Below are 20,947 nucleotides of genomic sequence, written 5' to 3' on the forward strand. Positions count from 1 at the left end.
GCCGTGGGGAAAGACAGTATGGAGAAGAAACCACTGCTTAACTCCTAGACCTCAAAATAGCCAGAGAGAGATTCAAGATGTCCTTGAGCTTGAGGCAATTGAAAAGTTACCATTTTAGCCCTAACTGGTATGGCTCAGTGGGTTGGGCATCGCCCCATAAACCAAAAGGTTGCCAGTTTGATTCCCAGTCAGGGCACATGCCTGGGTTGTGGGCCAGGTCCCCAGATGGGGATGTGCGAGAGGTAACTGATTTATGTTTCTCTTGCTTATCGATGTTTCTTTCCCTCTCTTTTTCCCTTATTTCCCCTCTCTCTAAAAATAAAGAAGTAAATTTTTAAAAAGAAAGTAACCATTTTGGCCAGGATTGCTGATTAGAGAGGGTTCATGTAACAAGAAAAGGAGGCAAGAGGGTATCTTTCCAGGGCTTCCTGTGGGAGATAAGAGTTGGGGGTTTAGGGTGTCTGAACTCTGGAGGTAAGAATAGAATTCCAAGTGTGTGTGTTGGCCTAGCCAATAGAAGGTGTTGAGGGTTGAATTCAACACTTTCAAAAAGATATGTTCAAGTGTTATCTCCTGGTGAGTGACTATTGGGAAATAGATTCTTTGCAAATGTAATCAAGGCAAGATGTTGAGATGAGGCTATAATGGGTTAGGGTGGCTCTAGTCCAAAGACTGGTGTGCTTATAAGCAGAGAGAAATTTGGACACAGACACATGGAGAATGCCATGTAAAGGTGAAGGCCAGGACTGGGGTGATGCATCTCCATGCCAAGGGATGCCAAGGAATACCCGCATCCACCGGAAGTTGGAAGAGGCACAGATGGATCCTCCCCAAGACTCTTCAGAGAGAGAGAGCCTGGCCCTGCAGACACCTTGATTTCAAACCTTTAGCCTCCAGAACAGGCAGAGGATAAACTTCTATTGTTTTAACTCACTCAGTTTGAGGTCATTTGTTTTGGCAGCATTAGGAAACTACTACAGAAAGGGAGAGATATAGGCCTGATTCTCCCGAGTTTCAAGGACATGCAAGGGCAGAATTTATCAGAATGAAATAGGCATAAAATGGGTCATTCTGCTATCTTTAGGTTTTGAACGGCTTAGAATCAGTAATGAAAACTTTTTACAGAATTCAACATAATACCATGTACTGTACATCTTTTAAACCTACTTTTGCAACAATAAATGATGATGGGTTTTTGCTGGGGTTGGGGCCTTTCTTCCATGAACTGTCACTGTCCGTGGTTGCTGTGTGGTCACTGAGCACTTTGCTTCCTTCCCTCACTAGGTTTGTGCTTCTCCTTCAACAGAAGTTTGACATCCTCTCAACTGGAAGGGCTGTGGTGCAGGGCAAGCTCGCTGCTGCTCGTCCACCTGGCTCCTCCCCTTACCTGTGCGGACCCCGTACTTCAGGGTGTCTCTGCAGTCAACCAGGATCTGCTCCAGGGACTCAGGGTGGTCAGAGAGCTCCAAGTTGAAGCCCTCCATGCCTTCCAGCAGCTGGTGTGGGTGATGGAAGTCCAGCACCTTGGTGGAGCGGTCAAACGTCTTGCGGACATAGTTGAGGAGTATGTCCACCACCTCCAGGAGGAACTGCACAGTTTGCTCCTCCCCATTCTTAGCCGGAAGCAGATCTGGGAGGGAGAGCCAGCGAGTGGTTATCACTTGACTCATATCTGCCTTTCCTAGGCCCAGAAATCCTATTGTCAGCCATGATATCTTTATAGGCCTAATTTCATCCCAGGATATGTATGCACATTGAGAATCTGATGTACCATCTCCCTAGAAAAATGCACATGAGCATATACACAGAGGTTCTGCACGCCTTTCCGGGTGTCCGCAGGCTTTCTGGTAGCTAGGCTGCTCATAAGAGAAATGGAGTGCTTTCCAGTGCAGTGAGCAGCCGCCGCCGCAGTTGTGCATCCACAGGCTGAACAGACACCTGTCAGGTTTGTGGAGCAGGGGCCTTCTACCTTGCTCCCCTGGTACCCAGTGTGTCCCTGTACATCTGATTGAGACACTGAGCTTTTTGGTTTGGTGTCATGATACGTTTGATCTGTTGGTGGTGGAGGGCAAGGCCTCTGTGGGTGGAGGCTGAGGTGTCCCCTGAAGAGGGTGGTCCGTTGTGGCATCCTCAGACTGAAAACTAGAACTGGAAGATGAGACTCAGGGAGGTGAGAAGAGGAACTCCCACCTCTCTTTTAACCTCATCCTTTTGGCCTGCACCCTGGGGAGTCTGCAGATGAATTTGGGTTACTGCCTCCGTTAGGCAGAGTCAGGCTAGGGGTTTGAGTGGAAAGCCCGAGGGGCCCAACTGAGGTTGTCAGCCACAGCTCAGAAGCAGAATGGTTCTATGTGATGCTCTGTGTCTATTCCCCGGGTTATCTCTGAGGTTTACTAAAGTCTTATGTCCTGTTCTGGTCTGGGCTCTCTGGCCTGTGGGGAGTAAATGGAAGGGGGCAGTGGTGGGTTCACCCTTGAGCTGTTTGGGAGAGAGACTGGGAAGGCCCCTGCTGAGACCAGCGATGGGGGCCACAGTACATGAAGAAAGGAATCGAGCTTCAGGACAGCACTTAGGCACGAGGCCCCACCAGTGCTTTTGTTCTCCCTGTTGTCGAGGTTGTTGCCGACCTTGGAGGGTAGATGCTATTAAGGGAATTACTGGATTTTCTTACATGTAACAGTCCTATGGATTCCGAGATTCTATGAATCCACATTTGTCCTTGAAAGTGTCTTTAGCATTGACTCTCTTATTGCCTACCCTCATCTGGTTTCCAAAGCAGGGAAGACCTGGGCATGGAGGAAGGAAGGATTCAAACATTGGAAAAGTAGTTTCATGGCAATTCATAGAAAGTAGGGATATTTTTGGTAAAAGAGGTAAAATTTCAAGAAACTCAAATAGGGAGGCCACTGGATAGCACTGGAGCAGGGAGAATAGGTGCAAGGGTGAGGGTGGGGAGGGGCTACCTCGGGCAAACAGGTTGGAGAAGTCCGTCTCCGTGCGCCGGAAGTGGCCATCCCTCTCACTGTTTTCACAGGAAATCAGGTTCTTGGAGGTCTGCCTCTCTTTGAAGGCACTCACAAGCCGGCTCTTCTCTTCCAGGCTGTTGGTCCTTTGCAAGAAGCCTGCAGCACAAGAAGCTGGGTCAGAGGTAGCGACCTGAACTCCAGCGTCAGAGGGTCAGCTGCTGAGCCAGGTGGACTCTGCAAGCAGGGTTCTCACTTCTCCAGAGAAGCTGAGGGTCTGCATCTCATATGTAAGGGCTCTGGCACTGCTTGCCTTCAGGCGGGGAGGGGGCAGTGCCAAGTGTCATCTGTGGCACAGACCCAGTCATGCAAGAGAGAAAAACAGTAAGCAAAGCCCATTCTCCTCTCTGAATGTGACAGTGAACTCAGAATTAAGTCAGTTGGACAGCTTCCACTCCAGTAACCAGCCCCAGGATGGGGTTTCAAGGGAAGGACACGACCAGAGAGGATGCTGCCAGCACTGGATTTCCAGGCTGTGCAACTAGAGGGAGGAGTGAGGACCAGCAGCAGGGATTAGATGCTGTCCTCAGCCACCAAGGACAGCTCACAGGTTGAATGTAAGCATAATTTTTCTGAAGATAAACGAGGCAGACCCCTAACCTCCAAGGGCTTACAGTTTGGCAGGTGGTGGCCAATGTGGTAATAAAGCTAAAAAGCCATCTGAGAACTCCACGGAGGTGACCTCTGAGCCCAGGGTGGGACTCCAAGTGTCTTGAGCACAGAGCCTCCCTCAGTGCCTCCACATGTCCCCTCATCCCCTCAGGCTCAGGGTCTGCAGGCCTGCTCCCACTCCCCTTGGCCGGAAATGCACCAGACTGAAAAGAGGAGGAGAGGACTAAGCTTCTTGGTGACCCCAAAGCTGTCTTTGTAGCTACTGAGATCCTTGGGGAGTCACTTACATCACAAGGCAGACTTGGAGGAAATTCTCGGGAGGTTCAAGAAGAGGCAAGTTAATCTGAGGGATTTTGCATTACTTCCCCAGGACTGCAATTCAGTGGTGAGGGGTGGAGGTAGGAGGGGTGCAGGGGGAACGCTGGGGTGATTTGAGTCCTCCCACACACTCAGGAGCAGGGGCTATTTTTGGAGGGAAGAATAGGAAGGCACAGGCAACATCCCTTCATTGTTCCCAGCACCCTGTAAACTTATTGCTCAAGTCCCACAGGACACCAGGAGGGAAAACACACTGCTGCAGCGATTTCCAAGCGGCGTGCTGCGGCACACTGGCATTTGTCTTAAAACATGCAGCACCTGGTCATGCAGTCAGGGGCACTGACCTCTTTTCCCTCAGACTGTCAAATAAAAAATGACAACAGTCAACACAACAATAGCCGTCCTGTGTGAATCAAAGTTATATCTATTTTTGGTCAGATTGGCCAAAAAAATATAATGTGTTTTTTGGTGTGCCACAGAATCTAGTAATTAGTTTATGTGTGCCATGAGATGAAAAAGGTTGAAGATCACTGTACTAATGTATAACAGAGCGCCATACTTGGATAGAAAGGTAAGGTTTTTATCTTTTCCTTCACCTCTTCTCCTGCTTTCTGAATTCCTCCTCCAAATCCCCAAAGTCCAAAACCGGGAGGCACACTCAGCCAGCACTCATTTGCCAGAGGGATGCAGGATCACCTGGCTCCTGAGTTCAGAGCCTGTTTCCTGCTCATGGAACACGGAGCTGTGGAATTTGCTAGGCCAAAAAGACCAAGTCTGTGTGGCCAAATGGCGGTGAGGTCCTGCCTGCTAAAATCCCACTCTTAGGTCCTTATACCTGGTTGGCTCCAACCCACTCCCAGGAAAAGCCGAGAGTCTCTACCTGAAACCTCTTAGAAATGCCTTTTCTCTGGGCAGCTGCAAGGCCTCGGATGTCCACTTAGACTTGGGATTTTATCTCCAAATCTGACAGGTGTCCTGACAGGACTGAGAGACAACTGTGACACAACTTCAAACCTGCATCCCATTCTGGGACAGCGCTCCTTGGAGTGTCCCGTGAATCCACATTTTCTGTATGTCCCAGAGTGATCTTACGAAAACCATACTTCCATTGCATTATAATTTGTGGCAAAAACCATTAATCTGACAATATAATCACTTAATGTATACTGTTATGGGGATAACAATTTTTTGGAAGGTATTTGTTTCCTGAAATGCTGGGAGCCTCATAAAAGGTGAATGAGCTGGGGCTCTGGTCTCTGAGCAGCTCTGGGAAGGCACTGAGTGCTTCCAGGTGGTGGGTGACTGGAGGTCAGTGCGCTGACAACCTCCTTGGCTGGCAAGAAGTCCCTGAGACCGAAGCAGACTGCACTCCCTCTTGCTCTGCGCTGTGAGGACCTTGTTCAGGACAGTGAGTGACTAGTAACCCAGCACCCCATTCTCAAGAGGCAAAGAGGCATAACAGAGGGAGAGCCAAGCTGCAGCTGGCTTTGGTCAGGCTTCAAGCAGGGGACAGGAAGTGAGTCCTGCCACGACTCTACCTCTTGGCTGTGGGGAGATCCTGCTGCTGATTCCTCACGCTGCCACTAAACTCAAAGGTCTAGGGAGCCCAGGGAGTGGGGGGGGGGGAAGCGTGGGGACCTGAGAAGCACCTGACACGAGCCAGTTGTTTCCAAGTGGGGCTGTGAGTGGCACGGGGCATAAAAGCACAGGACCAAGGGCATAAGTGGGGCCTGAAGCCCAGCCCCTGTCCTCACCAGCTGAAGCAGGGAATTGCACTGAACAAGAGGAAGGGGCTCTCGTTCTGATTTTTATGGGATCAAAGTACCCTGTCAGATCTCCCTGCCCCCTTTTATTTTACTATTCAAGAGAAGCCCAAAGTACAGAAGACTTGAAGTCTCTCTATGTTTAAAAGTTGGGTGGATTGAGCACAGGCTGCGCACCAAAGGATCGCAGTTTCGATTCCCAGTCAGGGCACATGCCTGGGTTGCAGGCCAGGTCCCCAGTGGGGGCCACTCGAGAGGCAACCACACATTGATGTTTTTCTCCCTCTCTTTCTCCCTCCCTTCCCCTCTCTAAAAATAAATAAATAAAATCTTTAAAAAAAAAGTTGGCAACTGACACAAAATTAAGCATACACACACACACACACATTGCATAGGCTACATTAAGGAGCCCAGAGGCTTTAACTGGCAGCCAGTCTGGGGCTTCTGCATAGGTAAGTGATGGATGTGCAAGGACAAACTGGGAAGTTAGCAGAGCCCAGAGCCAGAACTTAGGGCACAATGTGTCCCCTTCTGTTTATTTAGGTGATGCTGCCATGCCTGCAGCCACCCCACTCTCTACCCCTCGACAAGACCCTGGGTTTCTTCTAGGTGATTCCGTTCCCAGGGATTCTGCCTCCAGAACTAAGGACACCACTGGCGAGACCCCTCGTCTTCCCTGCAGCTTCATTCCTGAATGGAGCTGGGGAGGGGGAATGGAGCTTCATTCCAGGGAAGGGGGCAGAAGAGTGGGCGGGGGTAAAATCTTGGCAAGGCACTGGAGAAGTTTGGGAAAGGCAGAGCAATGGAGGGGGAAGAAGACCATTAGTCGCTCTGCCCCGTTAAGGTGAAAGGTCAAACCAACCCCAAATGGTGCCAGGCCAAAAGCGCACCCTTCCGGCCCTGGAAAGTCTGGAATGAAGTGAGTGGACATGTCTGTGTGGGGAACACGGGAGGGGGCTGCGGATTCAGGTCAAAATTAAGACTGTGCCTCGCCTCCACTAGATTAAAATGGAAAGCGCAGTTGGCCCAAGGTATGGAACACAAATCTTCTGCTGTTTTGGTTCTTTTCAGAATCAAACCTCATTTGAAGCCTCCTAAGCTGTAGCCCCAAAGCATGCATTTTAGCAGAAGGCAATTTCCCCTTAAAGGACTACCAGCCCTGATCTGCCACGTGGATTTCGACTGTCCCGAACTTAGCACTGGGGCTGGGGATAGAAAGAGAGAAAAAACTCTCTAAGGAAGGTAGCCCCTTAATGCCCAAGAGCTCTCCTCTCAGGAGAAGTAGATGCAAACTCCGGTCCCCTATTCCCGGGCCAAGACGAGCACCTTTACCCAAAGGGGAGTTTAGATCTTTTCTTCCATTGGACGCGAAGGCCCCTCAGTCCCGGCAGCACGGAGCACGGCCCGGGCTGAGGCCAAGAGGCGGGGATTGGAGTGGATGAGGGCTGCCCCCCCGCCCCCCCCAGCCCGGGCAGGCCCAGGACCGCAGGAAAAGCGAACTCCACCCCAAGCCTTCCCACCCGGTCCTCCACCGCGCCAGGCGCCCAGGGCTCGCTCAGTTCTGCTTGCCCGACTGCATGACAATGACGGCTGCTGAAGCCCAGCGCCTCGCGGAAGGGACACGGCGCGGAACGGACCATTAAGCCGGGAATGGCGGCTGGGGGAGGGAGCTATTTATAGAACAAAGCTAGGCTGCTGCCAGCTACCCCCGCCAGGGACCCGGCTACCGGGCTCGCCCCACGGGCCTCGCGTGCTGGGGAGAAGGCCAAACCCCCGGGCTGGGCTTTCCCTGTAAAATGGCTAGATCTGGACTTGAAGAACCTTTCCAGGATCCAGGAGACAGAGCCCGGAAAATGCAGGGAGGGCGCCGCGCTTTCGGAAGGGGGAGTGGTACTCAGAAGCTGCTAAATAACCCCTCGGCTGCCGCCCGGGGACCCGGGACGCAGGGAATCCGGGAAAAGCAGGCCCAGAGAGCACCCCGCTCGCCCACCCGCGGGTGCTCGGGGGCCGGGGCGGGTGAGCGCGCCCGGTGCGGCTCCGCCGCTATCTCCGGCGCGCAGCAGCTGATGGATGGCTCTGTAATAAGCCCCTCGTTAATCTTCCCAGGCTGCTCCACCCCCTGCCCGGGGACGCCCGTATTTTCTAGCCCGATAAGGCTAAAGATTTTAGACGGTGAATTGTATCAAGGAAAGCAAGTCCTCATTGTTCAGCCGGAGCCACTCGGCTGTGTCCATTTGTGCGAATCTCCTTTTTCTTTGAAAAAAAATTACATCCCTTGGGCGTTTTCATTTCAGACCCTCACGTCTCCAGAGAGCTGTTCTTTCTCCTCTCCAGCTCCCAGATCTATTTTCCTTTCTCTGGCAAGCCGCACCCGACTCCCCTTCTCTCTCTTGCGGGTCCCGCACCCCCGCCCTCGCCTGCTCCCTTTCCCTTCCCTCCTCTACTTTAAGGGCAAGCCCAGCAAACCCTCAGGCCTGAGCCGCCCGCACTTGCCCTAGGCAGGGCACCGGGAGCTGCAGACAACCCTTTCTCTTGCCCTCCGAGGCCCCCAAGAACGAAACCTGAATCTGTTACAGCATCTCGGAGCAAAAACCTCTAGCCCGAGAGGCCGCTTTTAACGCAGGATTGATAGTAGAGAGGGAAGAGAGACAACGTGTCAGCCACCGCTTTAGGCAGATACTGCGCCACAGGCCTGCTCTCCAGGAAAGCCGGGCCAGTTCACCTTCTCTGCACGACCTTCTGGGCGCGCGGGGCAGAGCTCCAGGGGAGGAGCGGCCCCCTGCGCGCGGCAGGAGGAGCCGCGCTGCCGCACGGGGGCGCTGTGCTGGCGCTCTCGAGCCTAGACACGCGGAGGGGAGCCTGGCGGTCTCAGCTTGTCCTGGACGCCAGCGGAAAGGCCCCCCACCCCCGGACTGGTCGGGAGGGGGCAGAGGAGGTTCAAGGGCTGTAGAGCTACGCCTCCGCCCCGCCTCAGGGCTGTAGATACCGTAGAAAACTAGGTCCAACAGCCAGGGTCCCCCTTTCGCGTGCATCCCTCTCCGAAACCCGCAGGCCGCGCCGCCTTGCCCGGCCCCTGCAGGACCTTCCACTCACCGCAGATCTTGAGCCCCAGCTTTCTGGTGCATCCATGGGCCACGCCGCACCACGTGTCATACGCTAGAAAGCAAGAGATGGGCGATCAGTGAGGCTTGCACCGTGGGAGACCCGGGTGAAGGCAAAGGTTTTTCTGGGAAAGGGGGGACAGGTCTTTGCCAGGGCGCCTCCTTAAAAGCTCTTTCCTGAAAGGAGCAAGAAGGCAGATCTGTGGGCAGACGGGCAGCCTCGTGTCCTGCTCCCACTCTCAGGTACAGAACAGTGTCTCTGAGAGGCCACGCACCCATGCCCCGCCCGGCCTCCAAGAGACCCTCGCTGGGGAGCCGCGCAGGCGGGGGTGGGGGGTCGGGCTGGGGCAGGCTGACCCCAAGAGCAAAGGGCCAGGCTCGGCAGCTCGAATTGCCCGGCACCCACCCGCCAGGCCCTGTCTCTCGGTCTTCGCCCTAAGACTCGAAAGACGACCACAGCGGCCCGGAAAGGGAACACAGAGGCATCTGGGACCAACACGTCTCATAATTTCTTGGCGGGTCTCCAGCCGAGTGGCAGCTTAAAATAAACTGGCATGAAATGGGGTCGCGGAAGAGTTCAGGAATTAATTGGGTGAAAAATAGTATTTGACTAGATGATCGGACTCGCTTGAATGCTCTTCAGTCTGGCCGGGGAGTCGAGCAGACACAATAGTGCGCATCCGGTCTCCATTCCCGTTCTTTCTGCCCAGCCTGCCCCTCATTAACCCTCCCCTCGACATCTGCGGTCTGGAGATGGCGAAGGGAATCAAGCACCTTTCGTCCGGGTCCCAACCTCGGGCCTGGAAGGTGCCGTATTATCAAACTCCTCAAGGTCTATTCTGCCCTCGGGGCTCGACTTCCAGCGAGGAGCGCGAGGGTGCCTTCGAGGTCCCGTGAGAGTGGTGTGGTGAGCCCACTGTGGAGTTCCCTTCGGGCCCTTCAAAGCACCGCTCCTCCGCCCACTCCCACCCCCCACCCCAGCCCAGCCGGTGCCTTCAGTCCCGCACGACTGCCGGCTGCCATAAGAAGAGCGACATCCATTAAACCGAAGCACAACAGACACCCAGCGGGGAGAAGAAATAGCCCGACGTCCGTGAGACAGCCCGACACGGACGGAGTTCCTGCAACAGACAGGAAATCGGTGGGAAGCAAACCCCGAATAACAGTACCTGGCGGGTAAAAAGCCTATAAAATGCTTACACTTCAAACACCATCTCAGCTACTTTCCATAACAGCACTATGAAACAAGAGGAGTGTTCATCTAAGATCAATTCACAAACACAAAACACTGAGGCTCAGAGAGACTAAGCGAGTTTTCCAAGGTCACTCAGCTGGGGCGTTGGGAGTTCAGACTTATTGCTCGGTCTTTCAGAGTCGGGCAATGACAGTAAAAGAAAAGGAAAGAGAGATTGGGGAAAGGAACTGAGAGAGATCCTTTGATGTAGTGAGTAGCGGAGAGCGAGGAGAAGGGGTCGCTGGAGCAAGCGGCCAGCACAGTTGTACAGACCGAGCGAGGCCACCTCCCAGGAGAACTCGCAGGGGCAAACAAGCGGAGCCAGCTGCACCGCGAGGCCTCGTCTGCAACGGAGGCTGAGAGCCGGTGGAGAGCCGGGCGTGCATGCTCAGCCTGGGGTGCTCCGCCCCAGCAGGGCTGTCGGCGGCGGGCCACTGTGTTCTGACAGGTGTACGCTCTTACCCGCGGGGTTTTCGACTACCTTCCGTCTGCCTCGGCGGGTTCCAATCGCGTCAGGCCGTGTGCTAACTCAGTTTGGATCCTCCAGTGGGTCTTGGACCAGGGGCTGGGCACCTGCACTCCACCTCCGGCTGCCCCGCTCCCCCCAGAAGTAGGAGCACGGTCAGAGGTGGGGATGCAGGAATCAAGGGCAGAGGAACACAATGGCCGCCCAGACCCACTAGGCAGCAGAAGAGGGGCGGGAAATGTGGAGAAGACTGGAAAGAAACCCATCAAAGCCAAAGCAACAGACAAAGAGGCTCAGGCCTCCCGTTCCTCTCGGCCTGTTCCAGCCAGCTCCACCGCCAGTGCCGGACTCACGTGCCGCCAGGGCTGGCGGCTCTCCCGAGCCCCTCTTTGTTGTGTGGGCAATCGTAGCTCGCCCTGGAGAGGCGGCTGCAAAGGGAACTAGAACGCAGTCTAAGGACTGAAGACAAGGACTCCAGCCGGGAGCCAGTGACAGCACTAAGGGGTTGGAGAGAGGGCCTTACCCCATAACACCCCCATCTTCTAAGGTGGAAACAATCCATGTTCCCTTAACCTCATAGAAAATCCCACAAAAGCACAGCAATAAGCCCTCTTAAACACACTGCCATCCCTACGCCTCCCTTACATAGAAATTTTGGGGCTGTTACTACCTGGAGCTGATAGATTTGGGGGGAGGCACATTTCAATCCAAATTGGAAAAAGAAAACCAATTCCCTCATCTCCCTGGCTCTACAGAAAAGTGGGAAATAAATCTGAATTAAGGACAGATTCTGGAATGGGCTGAAGAGCTCACTGAGCTAGGAGTAAGGAAGCATAAATTTCCTCCTCACCTCCGCCCTCTGGTTCCCCTTTTCTTCTCTCTTCGGGACATGTCAGTTGGAGACAGGTCTCCTGCCCCCCAGAAAAGAGAGAGGTGCTCTCTCCCCCTGCCGGGGCAAACCTTCCGGCCTCCTGCTTCCCCAACCCTCCACACAATAAGTGATGCCGCTCCCCCGCGCTTTTTTTTTCTTTTTCTTTCTTTCTTTTTTTTTGGTCTCTGAGATGTAATTAATTGTCTAAAACGTCCAGGCTCGTCCCCCAAATTGTTTTATGCACCTTTCTCGCCTTTGGCTTCTCTCTCACTCGTCAATAGCTCAAGGCAAATTTGGAGCAATTAGGGACCCCGAGTTTTCTAAAAGCTGCAATTAACGTCTAAATTTCCGCTGATTACAGACTTCGAGCGCAGTGCAGGGGGGAAAGAGGAGGGGGGCAGATATCCGCTTAACGAAAGCCGGGGAGAGAAAGCTCAGTTCCCGCTGAGGCTCCCCACTCCTCACACTGCTCCCCGTACAGACCCCCGACGTCCCACTCCGCAAAGAAACCACACACAACGAAAACAACGCTCTCGCCGCCCGTCCCTCCCCCTCGCTGCGAAGCCCTCAAGGATCGCTGCCACTCCAGCCCTGCGAGGTTCCCACTCTCCAGAGCCTCCAAATCGCCTAGCACCCCTGTCAGTCGAATGACCTCTGGCCGGGAAGGGTCAGGGACCCAGTTCTTTCCAGCCACCATCACCGCGCTCTCCCTTCCCTTTCCGCCAAGGTAGCCTCCCCACGCCCCAGCGTCCTCACCTTCCCCGCAGTCTATTAGACAGGAAACTGGGGCAGGACCTACTTGTGGGACGCAGGTTGGTAGTATTGGGATCCGCTCCCGCGTTCGAGGAGGTAGCGGATGAAGAAGGGGTCGAAGACGCCATCAGCTCGGTCGTCCGGGGCCTCTGCTCTCCGGGGTCCTCGGCCGGTCAGGCGCAGGGGCAGGCTGTCAAGAAAAACGATAGCTGTGCCGGGAGGGCTTCCGGAGTCCGGCGCGCCGTAGGCTCCCCCTGAAGTCCTGGCCGGGGGGCGGGGGGGGGGGGGAAGAAGCGGGAGGAAGGGCAGCTCGCCCGCTGGGTCGGGGTGCGCGGGGGGGTGGGGAGAGGTGGACGTGCGCGCGAGCTCGGAGACTCCGGCACCGGCAACGTAGCCCCGGGCGGCTCTCCAGTCTGGCGGAGTAGCCGGGCGACCTGGAGCGCAGCGCTGAGACTAGAGGAGCCCGAGGCAAGTGCAGTGAGCGAGGATACGGGGACTGGGCTGGAAGGGCAAGGGAGACTCAGTGCTCGATTTTCCAGCCGAGCCGCGAGAAGCCCCATTGGGCTGTCGGCAGCCGGCGGGCGGGCAGACGCGGGGAGGGTGCGCGGGGCGGGCACGTCTGGTTCGGTGTCTGATTCCCGCTGTTGTGTCTGGCTCATTCCCTGGAAAGAAGGGGGTAACTGCTCCGGGACCGAGGACTTGGGTGAGAGAAGGTGAGGAAAGAAAAGGCCCAGATCTTTCCATTCTTACTCAGACTCGGCCGGGGACGAACTACAGCCACTTGCACTCCAAATAGCCAGAAAGCAGAGAGAGGGTCGCAGGCTCACCTGTCTCCCTCCGGTCCCACCCCGCTCTGAGCCATCTCGCAGTCCCGGACAAGGCTCAGTCCAGGATTCTGTGTTTCCCCTCCACCCAAATCTCTGAGGTCCCCAGATTTCTCGCCGCACAGACTCGGAGAGGGTGAGGGAGGCGCGAAGGGGGAACGTCACCAGGGAAACACATTTGCGCCCAGCGCGCGGGCGGCGGAGGACGAGGATTGGTGCGCTGCGCCCCTGCTCCGCGCCCCGCGCGATGGCGTCCGATGAGTCTGGGACGGAGAGCGAGGGCCGAGGCAGGTAGGTCTCGGAGCCCGCAGAGTAACGCCCACCGGCTGCCGCAGCCCCATGCTCCCTAGGACCCCAAGCCTGGCCCCGAGCGCGCAGTCGCGCGGAAACGCCGGCAATGGGTAGGCTGTGGCTTCTAAGAAAGTAACAGGTTACCGCTCCGAGTCGCGCCTTCGGTGGCTACCGCCCTGGAGTCCTCAGGTGAGACGGGCGCTGGCAGCCGGGAAACGCAGCGGAAAATCACTCTTGATCCACTTCTGCGCTAGCCTCAGTCTCAGCGGTGCATCCCCGGGCCGAGCATGAAGCCAGCGGGGCGAGGGCGGGGGTCTCCGCGCGGCGCACCAGCGGAAAGCCAGCACTGGGGCGGGCGGTGGGCACTCGGCTGCGGAGGGTGGGCGGCGGACGCCCGGTGTGGGGGCTGACCGCAAAACCGCGGGCGAAGAAGACCCAGCGGAAGAGCCGAGGCTGGGCACTGGAAAGTCCGGCGCCCGCGCGCGTACCCACCTTGGCTCGGAGACAGCAAGCCCAGCGCTCCCGCCGCTCCTCCGCGCAGCGCCCAGCGACCCAGTCGGCTGGTCTGGCTCTGCCACAGGCTTGCCCGCCCGGCGTCACCTCCAGCCGCCGCCGCGCTCGCACCAGCTCTGTGCCGCACGCTAACGCCGCGAGGAGACGAGAACGCCGGGGAGAGGCTGCCGCTGGGCTTCGGGGGAGGCGGGGGCGGAGTGGGGAGGCGGGACCCGCTCGGCGGGGGAATCACGCGGCCGCTGCTCGCGGGGGCAGCTAGTCGGCAGCGCCGCGGGGCTCCTTTGCAGGTGCCTGGCCGCCTCTGGAGCTTTATACGGCGATTATAAATCCAGATCACGGTTTTGCGCACGGAAAAAAAAAAGCCCTATGAGTAATCCAGAATGTACTCAACGAGGTCTATTTTTTTTTAATAGGGAGTGTCGGGTAAGACGAGGGTAAAGCTAATTCCTGCGAGGAATTCTGCTTGGCTGGCGCTTCTTCCTCCCTCAGCTCCCCCTCCCCCATACATTTCAGAAGACGAAGGCAGTGGCTTCGCCTCGATTTCTTTTCCAGTAGTTCCCCAGATCGGCGACCCTCCGCGCGAGAGCTCGCCCTGTGTGCTTTCTGGCTCTCCACTCAGCCCGGATTGTGTAGAAGCAAAGGAGGCAGGGACGAGGGGGACACTCAGACCCCCGAAGTAATCTCCATTTCCTTTGCATTTGTTCTCTTGTTAAGTTCAAGGTCTCCCCAAAGTACAGCACAGCGACCCAGGGCCACAGCAGAGAAAATAGTCCCGTTCCCACTCATTTGCGTTCCCTCGTAGTGTCCACCTCGTGTAAACGAATCGAAGGCTTGGGCTAGAAATAAGTAGTAAAGATATATCCAAGGGTTTTAGGATTTGCACACTAGAAACACGATTAAGCAACACCCAGAGAGTTCCGAAGAAGGAAGATAAGCGGAGGATTCTTACGGTAAAAATACTTAAGAAAATTCAGTCCTGCATTCTTAGGTTGATGCGAGATGGTACCCTCTAGATGACAGGGTGGTGAGGATAACGGCTGTCAAGTGGTCTGGACCCCTGCGTGCTCTTTCCTTAGTCCTCACAGGTAATTGCAAGGTTACCTGGAGGTTTGATGTATATCCAGGCACTGAGGCAAGACCGGAAAGTTAAAAAGTCGAAGTTCCCAGATTCGTTAAAATAAGAGTGGAATTGTTTCCTCATGCCTCAACCTACTTGATTTTTAGTAATTTAGCAGCTTGACTATAGTGACTTCATTTTATTTCTTTTTTCTGTTCCTCACTGGCTTTGGTCTTCTTGTTGATGGGGAAAGAAGTAATTCTGATAGATCACATCTGAAGGTTAATAACATGCCCGAGCACTCCTCTACCCACATGGGGAACCCGAGCACTGAGTTGTCACGGTGTGTGTTTCTGTGTGTAAAAGCCCTTGATTTTTAAGGATTCTCCTTTTGCAATATTTAAGCATGTTTAATGAATTGCCAGGTTCAGAAAGCCCCTCACCACAAAAAAGCGTTCGGGGAAAAACGTCCACCAGAGGGCGCCAGAAACCCAGAAACCGAGAGGCTCTCTGCTAGCTGGATCTCTCCAGCGGCGCCAGAGCCCACACCTGGAGGGGCTGGCTGCGCACTCCTGTCCCTTCAAGCCACCCTTCAGCGACCCTCGTTGCTAAATTAGGTTCCCCTCTTTCCTCTGCTTGAGCTTCTTTTTATTTAAGGCAAAACAAAATTGATCTTTGTGTGTGTTTGGATGACACCGGGTAACCTTTACACGTTTTCACAGTGACTTTTTTTCCCCTTTTGCGGCCCAGCCGGCAAAGGTTATTTATGGACACGTTGGCGGCCTTGCTGGTCCACTCGAGGCCTGCCCCTCCTCTCCTAACGTCTTCTCCCTTTCCACCACGACACAGTGGAAATGCGGAGAGATCTTACGAATCATTGAAAATTCCGTAAGGGAGATGGAAGATTCGCCCCTAGCAGACACAGTTCGATCAGTAAGAGATCTCGCTGGGAGGTTTGAAACAATCGCGTTGTCCTCGATACTAAAGAAAATACTGTCTCCCTCTCTTCACTTTACAGTAAAAACTTGGGCACTTTTTAAAGACACAAGAGCATCCCGAACAGCGGGCCTGGGGTAACCGCAGCTCCAGACCAGAGTCTGGGGCCCGGGAGGGTGGGCGTGCCCACTGCGCGCAGGTAACGTTCCCCAGAACCGCGCCCCGCGCCACGGCTCTGCGGGGCTGGAAACGCGCGGTTTACCGTCAGGTGAGGCTCGAATGCCACCCACGCCGCCCCCTCCAGCCTCCCTGGAAGGGATCGTTGTACCAATCACAGAGCCCCGCGCCAGCGCTAAATTATGCCAGACGCTGGCGCTGGGGGGCGGGAGAGAAGAGAGAACACATCCCGGCGCCCCCCGGGGTCAGCTGCTCTGGGAAGGCGCCTGCTGGCCCTCCGTCTCCTCGACGTTCTCCGGGGCCCGAGTCTCCTAGAGGAAGACTTGCTTATCTCCATCTGGGTCATCAGACCGAGAAACTTCCAGCCCCTGCCCTCCGGACCCCCGTGTCCAAACCGCTCACCCCTAACGTTTTAGCCAAGAAAAGTCTCGTTGGAAAAAGCAATCTACAAGACCAGGTATCACAAATTAAACCTCAGTGGGTCCAGCTGCGAGGACATCCCTCCCTTTTTCCTTTATGGACCGGCAAATGCTCATCCTTATTTTTTAAATGTTTAATTAAATATTAGACATTAAACGAATATTTTGCACCTGCTATGTGCCAGGCATTGTTCTCAGGGAGTTTTACACTGTCCTAACAACGCGTATTATCCCTGCACTCAGGGAGTTGACATTCCAGCTAGGTGGGGAGAGCCACAGACTTGGGGGACTTTGATTGATTTTCCCGTTACCTCTCATCCCAAGCCAGAATCTTGGGCTCAGAGGCGACGGGAAGGAACTGGACGTGGAGAAACGCACACGATTCCAGCAAGTCGAGTTCGCAGGCGGGGCCCGGGCCTTTCAGCACCAAGGACAGCGCCCACCGTGGCGTTCCTCCGGCCTCTCCCGCGGCAGCTCCGGGCCAGCCCGCCCGGCCCCGCCCGCCTCCTTCCCGGGCAGTGACTGCGGTTGGCTCCCGCTCGCTGGCGGCGGTGGAGTATTTCGCCCCCTTCTCGCCTCCTCATAAAAAAATGGTACTGAGGGTTGGTTGTGGCCGTCTTTTGGCTCTTCAGAACATTTGGAACCGTTATTTCTGTGTTTTTCACTCTTCTTTTCATCTTTTATTACTACCGGGGAGAAGCCGCGGACAAAGGGGGGCGGGCGGGCGGACGGCTTCCTCTCCCGGGACCGGCGCCGCGGGGAGGGGCGGCCGCCCAGCTGCTCCGTTTCCCTTCGACCTGAGGGCGAGCGCTTTGAAGCCGCGGGGGGCCGCGACGCCCGGAGGCGGGAGGAGGGCGCGAGCTCGCCGGCTCCGGACTCTCTCCCCCGGGTTTGCTACCCTGCAGCCCCGGCTCCGCGGTCCTGGCTGCCGGCTCGTCCCCCTTCAGGCCGGCGTGGGCTGTGCCGGGAGCACGGCCCCGCGCCGCCGGCGCCCTTTCCCCGGACGGAGGGTTAGAGACGGTCCGTCCGGATCCGGGAGAGCCTTTCTTTCGGCCGGGGGAGAGAGGGGTGGTGACGGGGGCAGGCGTGGACGGGGCGCCCACACGGGCGGCGGGGGAGACTTTTGTGCGTAAAATAGCGTCCACGTCAAGGTGAGTAAATAAGAAACGTCAATCTCGATTCTTTCTTTCTTTCTTTCTTTTTTTTTTGACGTATTCAGCATTTACAGCCTCCGGGAAAGGTGATTTAGAGCCATGGTGTTTGTTCATTTTAGCTAGCTCTTTGGGGTCTATTTTAAGTATCTAATGAGAGGGGGAGAGAGAGAGAGAATGAAAATGAGAATGAATGGCAGTGCTCACGATGGAAACGTCTGTCCCCCGAAACCAGGGCTGTGGGGAGCGTTGTTAACTTGACACCCGGCTTTCCTTAGGTCGGGGCTGAGGTGCGTTCAGTGTGTTTGTGAACTTGAATGGTAATTCCCCAGGTCACTCTGGACTTTGGAGGCCGCCGCTGAGTCGACACCCCTGCCCCCGCCGACCACGCCGCGCTCGCTCCCCGGGGACAGGGAAGGGTTAAAAGGGCGGCGAGGGAGGCGCAATCGCTGCCAGAACGCTGGAGAGGACTCCGGAAATTACCACCTTTTCTCCTAGTATCTGAATCGCCGAGATAATAGGCAAATGGTGCCTTCCCCTTTGACATCCAGAAGATGAAAGTATTCTAATATTAAAGAAATTAATCAAGGAGGACAGAGTGATTTCTATTAGGGCAGATCTTGTACAAATCTTAAGACGCCCAATTCTCGTTGTTCCGAATAGGAAGACAAAGGGGCCACCAGGTGGCGACAGATAACAATTTCTGGGAACAAACGACGGCCCCACGAGGGAGCAGTTCTTCCAGAAACTGCAGGCCCTTTCCAGTTCACGCGCATCCCCTGCCGCGTTGCACAAAGCAGAGCCTTTTCAAAACGGAGAGATACCGCCGGAAGTGGCTTGGAACACCCAGAGTCTCTGTCCCTTTGGTGAAAGACGAGGAGGTGCAGAGTGTCCGTTTTTCACAGAGGTGCTCCTCAAAGATGCCCTCACGAACCCCCTTTGCTCTTAGGCAACGTGTCTCACTGCGAAACGAGACCAAAGAAATAAGAGATTTGGATTGCAATTCTGACAGAGAGCTTTTAGGGTGTACCTGTTTTCAGTTCTTTGTTCAATAAAAAATGAGGCAAATTCAGTCCTTTCCCAAAAGAGTGGGATGCAAGAAATATGATTTCCCATGAGATGCTCTTAGTGAAATGGTATGGGATAGGATACTAGGTATAGTAATATTTTATCCATTTCTTTCCGTGTAAAGCACTCTTGAACTATTTAAAATAACAGGTATTTAGCCCTTGTTTCAGACTTACATGTATGGGACTACTGTTTGTGAACATTCTGGAAAGTTCTGCTTTAGTTTCAGAGAATTGGATAACTTCTATTTCAGATAGGATTCATGACCTAATCCTGGCCAGCTGCTCAAGGGAGAAAACTGAACCTAAAGGAAGGGGGTTCCTCGTTTTTGCTGCTCTGGCTCAGTCCCCTTCTTGTAAGAACTCAACACCCAAAGGTCTCGTCTCTGTCATCTGAAATCCCCACCACGGGTTTTTCTGGAGCAGTTGGCCACCTGGAGCTCATTCTTTCTGTCTCACTGAGTCCCAGGGCTGAAGTCCTGTTTTCTTTGCCTTTGGGTATGTCAGGGATCCCTGAGATCTACACAACCTGAAATCTCAAGCCGCCTCTCAGTATCTTCTCTCTGGGGCTACAGGCACATTTTTCTCAACTTCATAGCCAGGGACAAGCCACAGGCAAGCGTCAGAGCATGGGCAGACTTGAAATGGTTAAGAAAATTTTTCATCTTCTCTAGATCAGGACTTTATACTCCACCGGTCCACACTCGCGACTCTGTTTTGGCCACCGGAATGGAGCTGATCTGCAAACATCATTTTTGTGGCAGTAGCTGACATATACACCAAGGCAGCCAGGGAGAACCAAGGTGGGACCCAGAGGTGCCTTGGCATCATGGGCTTCCCTGATTGCTTACTGCGGGCCGAGGCGGGCCTGATGGTGGTAGTGGTGGAGGGAAGTGGAGTGTGTTAGAGACCCATCTTTCTCTGTATGTATGTTTTTCACACTTTAAAACATAATTAATTTATATTATAGAGGTGAGAAGCAACTCTCATGGAAATTACATGGTGTTTATTGTATGAATTCTCATTTAACTACTGCCTGTATTTTGCTGGTGAGGAAACTGAAGTACAAAGAGCGTCCAGGACTTCTCAAACCACACCCTTCATGGGAAGTGGGCTGAAAACTCTTCCCCCTTCAGTCCCAGTGCCCTGTATACTGCTCAGGGAGGCTTCCCAACTCTGCCACGAACCACTTGACCTTGGGAAATCACTTAATCTCTCTGGACTCCCACAATGGGAGGGGTAGGATATCAGATGAGACCAGACAAGTCTTTGTTTATCTGAAATAATTTAGTAATAGTGTTTTGTGACTCTTCTCACTGGGGAGTCTTCTTGTGTTGTGAGTGCTAAGGACTCCTCTCGAGGACCTCATGAGGTCTTCCCGGCAGCCTCTTACAGGAGGAAAAGCAAAGACTTTCAAGTCAGTCAGCCAAGTTCAAATCTAGATTCTCCTCATCAGCTATTATTTACTGCTCCAAATGTTCTCATCTGTAAAATGAGGGCGAATACCAGCTTTGTGGGCTATCTTATGTGATGTCCATAACGCTCAGCAAGTCCACCTGTGCCTCGTTTATGGTGTGCAACAAATGTTAACTCAGCTCCCGTCCTGCCCCCTCAGTTCAGCAATGATTCTGAGCCCATTTCAATGTCTCCACGGATGTGGAAGCGAAGCCTCACAAGTGTTTGACTTTGTTGCCCATTTGTTCCAGTGGAGCTTGATCACCCCTTGGCATGGACTTGAGGCCCCTTTCTCTGGTGAGTTAGAGGTTTTTTAAGCCCCAGAGAAATTTCGATTCCAAGAGGAGAAAACTTTCTGATGGGATGTCCAGATTCACCTGACGAGGGGTGAGAGGGAGCTGTTTGGGGACGGAATCCTTCCTCTGCCCCAGGGACATTGCTGTGTCTTGAACACCCGAGGCATGCTCCCTGCAGGGACTTGACAGCCACTGTTCCCCTGCCTGGGAAGGAAGCTCTTCCGGAGTAGCCCTGGGATTTGTTCCTCCTGTTCTTGGTCTTTGCTCAAACATTCAAATGCTATTTTCTCGGTGAGACCTTGCTTTATCCTTCTATTTAAAATTTCAATTCTTCCCCTCCCACAGTACTTCCTGTCCCTTCCCTGTATTTTCTTATACCACTTGATATATTGTATATTTTATTTATTTACTGTTCCTTTCTTCCCACTAAAATGTGAGCTCCATGAGGGCAGGAATTTTTTTTTTTTTTTAAACCAAGGTATTCCCAGCATAGAGTGGTTTCTGGAACACTGTAACTACCCCATGGATATGTTGCTGTCTTTTATTTGTGCTGCTGAATAGATGTTACATTCCCAACCTCTTCAGCTGGCCATTTGGAAGGCCCCTAGCAACTGCAGAAT

At 54.2% G+C, this 20,947-nt stretch overlaps 1 protein-coding gene across 3 annotated transcripts in view; it reads right to left on the minus strand.

Moving 5' to 3' along the window:
• The window catches only part of GAD1 (glutamate decarboxylase 1), a 41,035-nt gene extending 27,093 nt beyond the window's left edge, over window positions 1-13,942 (minus strand). The window contains exons 1-5 of one of the 3 annotated variants that reach the window (XM_045831819.1): window positions 13,749-13,942; window positions 12,188-12,331; window positions 8,810-8,872; window positions 2,964-3,122; window positions 1,388-1,630 (exon numbers count right to left, since the gene is read on the minus strand). In XM_045831819.1, coding sequence (XP_045687775.1) covers window positions 1,388-1,630; window positions 2,964-3,122; window positions 8,810-8,872; window positions 12,188-12,269 — 547 coding nt within the window. In that variant the 5' untranslated portion in view covers window positions 12,270-12,331; window positions 13,749-13,942. Of the gene's footprint in view, window positions 1-1,387; window positions 1,631-2,963; window positions 3,123-8,809; window positions 8,873-12,187; window positions 12,332-12,968; window positions 12,998-13,400; window positions 13,437-13,748 lie in introns of those variants that run through there. The other 2 variants (XM_045831829.1, XM_045831837.1) reach the window with 2 other exon arrangements.
• Window positions 13,943-20,947: the final 7,005 nt, after the last annotated feature.

Source organism: Phyllostomus hastatus, unplaced genomic scaffold, assembly GCF_019186645.2.
Source record: "Phyllostomus hastatus isolate PE091 unplaced genomic scaffold, TTU_PhHast_1.1 phas_contig_1, whole genome shotgun sequence".
NCBI classification, from domain to species: domain Eukaryota; kingdom Metazoa; phylum Chordata; class Mammalia; order Chiroptera; family Phyllostomidae; genus Phyllostomus; species Phyllostomus hastatus.